The following is an 8,287-nucleotide window of genomic DNA, read 5'->3' on the forward strand; positions in this document are numbered from 1 at the left end:
ATTCATGCACCTCCATGTTCGTCTCCTCAAGGGAACTGCTCACATAGCCCTCCCCCTCACCTGGGCTGGCGAGGTTGGCCTAGGTGAGGGTCGCGCAACGGTGGCATAGGCAGCCCTCACCTTAGGCCATTGTTGGCAAGAAAAGGGTAAAGAAAAAGAAAAAGAAAAAGAAAAAGAAAGGAAAGAAAGGAAAGAAAGGAAAGGAAAAGAAAAAAAATAAAATGATAAATGACAAAAATATTCTTTGTTCATACTCTTTTTTATCTTTTTTTAAGTAAGATCCATTTTAAATTTTTATTTAAGAAAATCAAAGCACTCCACGTTCATATTACTTTTTGATTTTTGAGAGGGCAACCTAATGACTCCTCGATCAAAAGGGCTCGCGCCGTGCTGGCCAGTCCATCGACATGACGTATGATTTCAAATTCGAGCTTGCTGTCTTCTGTGAACTAATCGTTTTTCCTACCGATTGCTTGAATTCGGGCTCCCTCCTCCGTGACTTCGACGCCGATCGCAGATGAAAATCGCGAGCGCCGACGGTGACACTCCCACCATTGTTGCCAACGCTCGCTCAATCGGCGCCGAGTCGGTCCCGGGTTGGGACCAGCCCTTCACCGACCAAGAACTCGACGACATCGAAGCCGCCGTCACTACCGCCATCTCCAAGAAGCGACGGCCCTTCTCCGGCACCGGGAACGACGACGACGAGGACGAACGTCCCGGTGGACCCCGACGGCGTTTGCCCGGGTCATTTTCTTTGCAACGTACGAATGAGACCCGTCTCACTTTCATTTCTTTATGGTGTTACAGATGATTGCCGTAGAAATCCGCAGTTTTTAAGAGTTTTCTCGCTCTCTTTTCCGTGAGCAAGAGATTTGTCGCCAGTGGGGCTGTGAAAGGGTTTTGGATAGGATAGAACTTTACTATAGCTGCATTTTGTTAGAGCAATTCTGGGTTATTGTAAGACAAGATGTTGGTTTTCTTATTTATTTTTTTAAAATTTTTTTAAGATTGCTAAACTACAAATTAGTAGCTTTGATTGCTTTGTTCTATAATTCACTCTCCTGTTTCTGCGGTTTCGGCTTAGTTAAAGGCTTGTCCTCCTTTAACTGAGAAGGAGAAAAGTTCGATTTGTAGTGTTTATGTGCATATGTGATGGAACTGTTATTCATCGCCTTTCACATGACAGATAGTATGCGGATTAAACTCCCTGTGATGATATTCAGAGGTCGGATTACGTACAACCGGAGTGCTACTGGTGTAGAGAGAGCCGCAGCACAGCTTTTGAGCAAAATTGATGCAATGAAAGGTGTAATGGATCAAGTCATAATTGGTTTTGACATTGAGTATAGGCCCACTTTTCAAAGAGGTTTGGTCAGTTCTGCTTTCGCATTTTATTTAATGGTGCTTTGAGGTCGGCTTAGTAGTGATTTGGTTTTGTGTTTAGATGGAATTTACATCTCTGTGATTATTTCTTGATTTCTGTTCAGCAGCAAGACTTGATATTCTTGCAACTACTTTAATGAAATGGTACAAATTCCCGCACTTGAGGGGTCTGTTAACAGTTCTTTCCTGCTATGAAAGTGGTATTGTTATCTATTCTTACATTGTGTACTAACTCAATTCCAACAAATTTTGTTTCTTTCTACAAATTGATGAGCTTTTCATCTGATCTTCTGAAATATTAGTTTCATTTCTTTCAATTGTGCTGCGGTATCCTGGTTCTGGTCACATGTAAAAAGTTATTACGATGATGTACATTCGAAAATCTGTATTTCGCTTTGTATATCTACAGAGATCTGTTTTTAACTCTATGTATTTCAGTATTGTGCTTGTTTCTTGTTCCTTGCCTCTGGCATTATTGGTAAACAAGGTCTTTTGGAGTAACTTTTACTTTTTGCCATTTCATTTTCTTTTGGTGTCTGAAATTTGATGTTTAGCTTATGTCAGATGCTTAACACCTTAAAATATTGACGATATATGACGATGAAGAGATGTTTCTATCTGTTTCTTCAATTTCCCTAGGACTGTACATTATCTGTACGTTTTCAAAATTTTAAAGGGAAAGCTAAAAGGACTTCTTTTAAGTTTCAAATAGGTAATTAAGGTTTCTGAGTGGCATAAACAAAGTTTCTTTTTCTTCCTCATCCTTTTTTCTGTTTTTTTTTTTTTTTTCTAATTTGATGTGTTTTTATTTTTATGGTCTTGGATGCATGCTCAGGGGATAAGCTTGCATTTTTCTCTTGAGGAAGAAAAAGGAAGTAGAAATAGAGATTAAAATCACTACATTTTATTGCTCAGTCATTATCTTAATGCAAGACTTGCAGGTGTTCCACCTCGGAAGACAGCAGTAATGCAGATTTGTGGTGACAATGACCACTGCCATGTGATGCATGTTATTCGTTCTGGCATTCCTCCTAGTTTGAAGCTTATTTTAGAGGATACCGCAGTATTAAAGGTTGGCATATGTGTAGTTTTTAGTGGCTATTGGTAGATGTCTAGTTGGTTTTGAGAAAATGTATAGCTTAACTGCATAATGATGTTATGCTTGCATGTACAGGTTGGAGCAGGCATAGCTGGTGATGCTAGGAAGGTGCTTAAGGATTACAATGTATCTGTCAATGGTTTTCAGGATCTTTCAGAACTTGCTAATCAAAAGCTTGCTCTGCCTCGTAATAGATGGGGTCTTGCATCTCTAAGCGAGGTGCTTCTAAATAAGCAGGTTATAGATCAAGTTCTTTTGCAATTGTCATGGCCACTCATGAATAATTTTCTCAATTGCTGTCTAAATGCTGGACTTCAGTGATAAGTCCCTTTGACAAGGAAAGGCTCAACCTAAGTTCCTTGATCCATTGCTAGGTATAAGTTAAGTTATTTGACCATCATATACTTGTTGAATTGACTGTTTGGACGGTTGTAACTCTACTTATTTGATGGAGCACACATTCTGAATGCAACTGATTATTAATTAAAGTTTCTTTGAGTAGAGTTAACTGGATGGCTAATGCTACAAATGTGAGAGGATTTGGCAAGTGTAATCAAATCGTATCTGCAGTGCTTTTTGTGCTGTATTAAGAATATACTTCATGACGCATAATTTGTAATCTTATCGCAAATTGTACTCCTACAGGGACTAAAACCTTCTTGTATTTCAAATTGAGATCCGTTGTTCTTCCATGTTCATTGAACCTGGCTACAAGTTGTTCTAGCAAAAGCCAAAAACTCATATTTTTGTTTATATCAATGGTCTTAATAGCATTCAAGAGACCAAACCAGATTGGTTATACACAGTTTAATTGGTGGAAGTGATTATGTCGCCTGGTTTTATTTTAACTGAGTTCTTCAGTTTTCTCTTATACATAAAGTACCACATCTGACGTGCATCTTGAGTGTGACAAAGATGGCAAAGGTGCCCAAAAGCAAACCGAAAGGTGTGAGTATGAGTGTTCCTTAGTGCCACTTTGCTTAGTTTTCAAAATGGGGAAGAAAGTGTGCTAAAACAGGCCATCAGTCCAGTTGGTTGGCGTGTGGTTCTTAGTCAGCAGAGAAGGGATTTGAATCGATGCACAGTAGATACCCAATTTGATTTCTTGTAAGGTCACGATCCCATTCAAAGTAAAACCAGCCCACTGGTTGAACTGGGATTGATCTGGTTCTTGACCAGTTTTGACCTTTGATAGTTTAGAGCATATACGAGGTTGGTGGTACAACAGGTATCCAATTGAACTGGCTTGTCAGGTTCGATTAAAAACACTAGTTTATAATGGATTTACTGAGTCATGTGTTTCTTGTCATGAATATTCTCAATGGCCATGTTCATTTCTTTTCGAACATCAGCTTTAGATTTAGAGTTTGCAATGGATGCTACATAATTGTGAATAGTGTGGTTTAGGTGCTAGTTAATTGCTTTTACATTTGCGATATCTTAGATTCTGTTTGATGGCTCAATTAAGTACCAATAAGTCAACCATTGTATATGTATATAAGATTCAACCCATTTGTTATCCCTAATTTTGGCTTAAACAATTAAGCAAAAAATCTACTAAAGGAATTGGTTTTTTCATTTGTTTAATGGATAAGTCTTGGGGACATTAGAATCTTTCAACATATAAACAGTGTTTACAATTGCACATTTCGTAAATATTAAGCGTTCAGTTCTCAGTTATTTTCAAACAACTTGTTTCCAATTTTAGAACTTGAGATCGTAAATGCATAAAATTGAAGTTATGAATTAGTTCTAGCAAGTTGTTGGAAAGTCCTAGCGGAGGTGCTTGAATTTTCCTAGCGGAGCTCCTCTAGAAAAATTTCGTCAATTATATATATGACTGAGTTCGGGCCAAAAGAACTTCTGCAGCATTGACTTATATGTAAATTATTAATTTGTATTTTGCGTCATTGTCCACGTCAATGGATGTATACCTTGCATCAATGAATATGATGAATAAGCTGTGAAATATGTTGAAAGATAGCTTCCATCTTGATTAGTTTACAAGATGTTGCATGAGCTTATTCATGCGATGGTTGAATGGAAAGGATCAATGAGGATCAAATGTGGTTCCGGCATAAGACTGCATGCTGTAGGCTGCTTCTCCATTAAAGCTGGCCTTTTAAAATAAGTGAAATTGAATGTCCATGGAAGATTTGAGCTGGCTTTAATCGGAGTTTTTACATCTTGCAGCTGGAGAAATCCATGAAAATTAGGTGTGGAAATTGGGAAGCTTTTTTTTTATCAGAAGAACAACTACTTTATGCTGCCACCGACGCATTTGTTTCTTGGCATCTATATCAGGTAAAGCTGTTGCTTTGAAATTGGATCATCACTGTCCTGGTTATGTTTCTTTGCTTAGTTAAAACGCAAGCTGGATTTGCCTCTATAATCTTATGCATTGGAGGTGCTGATTCAAATGAAATGAGATATTTATGGAGGTCAATTAGGTTGAGGATAAAAAAACTCTTGAATACGCTTTATATCAAGAGACGTACTTGGACCGCAATTTTGTTACATTCTGAGGATAGTTGTTTATATATCGTGTAGTTAGCACATCTTTCCACCAGGATCTCGAGGGTAACATTTGGGCATTTTATGCTTTTTCTTAATACAAACAAATTCAGGTTCCGGTAGCTGGGCTAGTGCCCCTCCAGGTATAGTCACTGGTTGGCCCTCGGGCTAGACACCGGGTGAAGCCCGGTGGGGCTGGTGGATCCTGGACTATAAAAAAAAGAAAGAAAGCAAATTCAGGTTCCTCGCAATTATCTTTAATTTCAACTTCAATACAAGTATTTGTAAAAGCTTCTAACTCTTTATAACTTGGTGCATGTTCATAGTTTGATCCATGGATATCTTCGTTAAATTTCGTGCTTCAGGTAAATATTAGAATAGAAAAACATTATAGCACATTTTCATGGATTTTAGGCATGTGTAAGCATCTTTTCACAATTACCAGGAAAAAAATAGCAAACAAGAAAAAGATAAATTGGCTGCCAGCTTTTGATTCCAAGATATGTTGGAATTTTTCAAAAAAATTGGAGCATATTAGTTGCTGGATCAAAGTCCGAAATTGAAATTTATAATGCCTCCTTTTTGATTGAATCCCGGCCTTAAAGAGCCCTTCGAATAGATCTTTGAATATTCTATCACGTGTGTGAGATTTTGTTGTAGTGCCAGTGGACAGCTAAATCTTGCGTTGTCTGGTTGCATAATTTTGCATCAAATGCAGGTCTTAAAGAGCCTGCCAGACGCACGAAGGAACAACATTGAGAATAACGAAGAGAAACTGACTGTGGCACTGCCATAATTACCTTTGAGGTACTTCCAATCTCGGCACATCATTGTTGTTTTCCTTATTGTTTCTTCTCAATCTATTCAGTGTGACTTGGGTGGAGCATTCTTCCCTCCGCTCCTTCCAGCTTCCTATTTATTTTTCAATACGATTCATGAGTTAAGAACGAAGAGCAGATTTAGGAATACATGCATTTAGTCCAGGGCCTCAAAAGCTTATGTCTGGCAGCATCTATGTTTATCTATCAGATCATGTACACGAATGCTATTGTTTTCTGATATCTTTTTGGAAGTTTCTTGGCAATATTGCTTATCATTGTACCTGCTTGTGGTACCCTCTTCACCATACTTTCTAACTAACTAACTAAACTAGAAGCAGCACAGGGTTGTTCTGAACTGTTTCGTTGGTCAGCAAGAGTTAATAATTAATAACTGCAGTTGCTACTTGTTCTATTGTTGAGTCACTAACAAAGAAAAAGCTGCAACTCTTGCTTGGCATTAACACTGCTGATAGTCTTGAAGTGTCTGGCAGGAAAAATTGTAGCATGCGCTGGGTTCATGTGAGCCAAGTGTATAATAACTGTTAACTTTGGCAGGTCCCATGAGGGATCGACGAGATCTGTGCTGGGCTCACACAAACTCGGTGCATGCAATAATGGCTGATTCAACAGTCAAGTTTGTTTTCTGACTTCTGAGTTCCTTGGCTGGAAATCTTAAGGTCGTTATTATTGTAAAAGAAGAAAAATATATGAAATTATTTAAGATTGGTTCCAGATTTTGTTCCGGTGAATCAAACAGAGATTGGAGCATTGTGTTTTGGTTCCTTTTGTCATAATTGCATCTTGGTTAAAACAATCAAACATATCTTATGGTGTGTTCACATAATTTATGCTGTTGCTTAGCACTGTACTAGCGATGACGCGAATTTTGACGGACTTGATCATTTGTTGTATTATTGTATGTTCACCCCTCAGTTACTAAAACCTGCTTCGCTTGCTCATGCTGAATGTGCCAACATACAAAACCAAAATAGCTTTTTTGGTGACCTAAACATATGTAGACACCACTCTTCTGATGTTAGGGCAGAAGTTGGTGTTGGAAACCTAGTGAAACTTGCATTTGATCAATTGACTGTGGATTTTCAGTCTGTTCAAGCATGGTGAGACCCTGATTTGCCTTTATTCTTTTGTTTTTCCGGCACCTCTTTCTCATCGTTCAGTCCGATTTCATGCCATTGAGACGAAAACAGATTGTGGAAGCAGGGGAGTCACAGCAAATTGCACGGTTGTGACGGTTCACATCGTTCTTCCATTCTGAGCAATAAAGTACGAAATCAATTTCATTACCATATGTTCATGATGGATGAGAAGTGCTTTGTCCCACACATGTTGGCCCAATTTCAGTGTGAAGTGACCCCTTTCACTGGAGTTGGAAAGATGGCCAGCTCTAGAATTGTGGTCTATGTTCCCACATATCTCTCTCTCCATGAAAAAGTGAGGAAGGCTGAACTTATTGTATTGCCATGTATGAATTGGTTAATTGGAGTTCGGAGTTTAGAAATAAGATGAGCTCCGAAACCAAAATTAGGCCGGTCACTGATCGGAAACTTCTCGAGTAGTAAAATTTGAGTAGAATGAGTTCCTGTTGGTATATTGCATATAGGTAAGATGTGGAAATTCAATTGTGCCCTGTTGTAAAACCAGCACACGCCCCATCGGCATCATGTAAGTGCAATACTTTTGATTTGGATGCACAAGTGATCTCTATTCTCCAGTAGAAGAAGAAGTCTTCTGAGCACGGTTTGGTTAAAGCTGTCTGCCTAAGTTGAACTCTTTGAAAAGAATAGTGTTAGGTATGTTAGGATCGATTTACAACACTGATATTATAAATTTATGTGATAGATTTTCACTAAGCATCGACTATGACTAACTTATTGAAATGTCTGTAAATTCATCTCGCATACTGGACTAAGCACACTTAGTATAATCATGCATATTTGGTTAATGATTTACTATTTAGAAAGTACTTTTATTTATCATGAAGAAATTTCACTGAAATAAGCACACCCAAAGAGTGATTTCACATTCAAAGCAGTACTTGCATGTAAATATGATTATACGAAATAGTCAAGTGCTAAATGAAAATGTTTTGATCTTTTTGGGTTAGGAAATTCGATTTTCCTAACTTTAAGCATGCGTATTTGCTTTGATCGCAAATGATTTTTCACTGACCGATCATTTTCAGTAAATCAAACTAGTGATAGTTCAGAAAACTAATTTGTGAAGTTCTGTTTACTCAAGCAAACATACCCTTCATTTGGTAAATTCAACGAGTGTCTTGAACGCATTCATAGATACGGCATCTACAATACCGGTGGTGGAGCTTATCCGATCAGGTCGGTTCAGTTCCGCGGGGTTCATAGGTTCAGAAGGTGGTCCAGTACAGGAGTCAGTGGTCATCAAGAGACGTCCGATGAACAAAATTTACTAGTGCTAACTATGGACACAT

The 8,287-nt window shown here is 38.3% G+C and overlaps 1 protein-coding gene across 6 annotated transcripts; it reads left to right on the plus strand.

The window, feature by feature from the left end:
* The first annotated feature begins 353 nt into the window (after nucleotides 1-353).
* On the plus strand, nucleotides 354-6,683 carry LOC115753285 (Werner Syndrome-like exonuclease). 6 transcript variants are annotated; one of them, XM_030691831.2, is made up of 7 exons: nucleotides 355-764; nucleotides 1,190-1,369; nucleotides 2,328-2,458; nucleotides 2,561-2,722; nucleotides 4,679-4,789; nucleotides 5,718-5,806; nucleotides 6,221-6,683. In XM_030691831.2, exons 1-6 carry the CDS (start codon nucleotides 518-520, stop codon nucleotides 5,793-5,795), a joined length of 909 nt encoding a protein of 302 aa, XP_030547691.1. In that variant the 5' UTR covers nucleotides 355-517; the 3' UTR covers nucleotides 5,796-5,806; nucleotides 6,221-6,683. The 6 variants fall into 6 exon arrangements, with proteins under 6 accessions (XP_048139401.1, XP_048139407.1, XP_030547691.1 ...); XM_030691832.2 differs by having other exon boundaries at nucleotides 6,376-6,683; XM_048283444.1 differs by having other exon boundaries at nucleotides 354-764; nucleotides 2,561-2,704; nucleotides 5,718-6,683.
* Nucleotides 6,684-8,287: the final 1,604 nt, after the last annotated feature.

Source organism: Rhodamnia argentea, chromosome 1, assembly GCF_020921035.1.
Source record: "Rhodamnia argentea isolate NSW1041297 chromosome 1, ASM2092103v1, whole genome shotgun sequence".
NCBI classification, from domain to species: domain Eukaryota; kingdom Viridiplantae; phylum Streptophyta; class Magnoliopsida; order Myrtales; family Myrtaceae; genus Rhodamnia; species Rhodamnia argentea.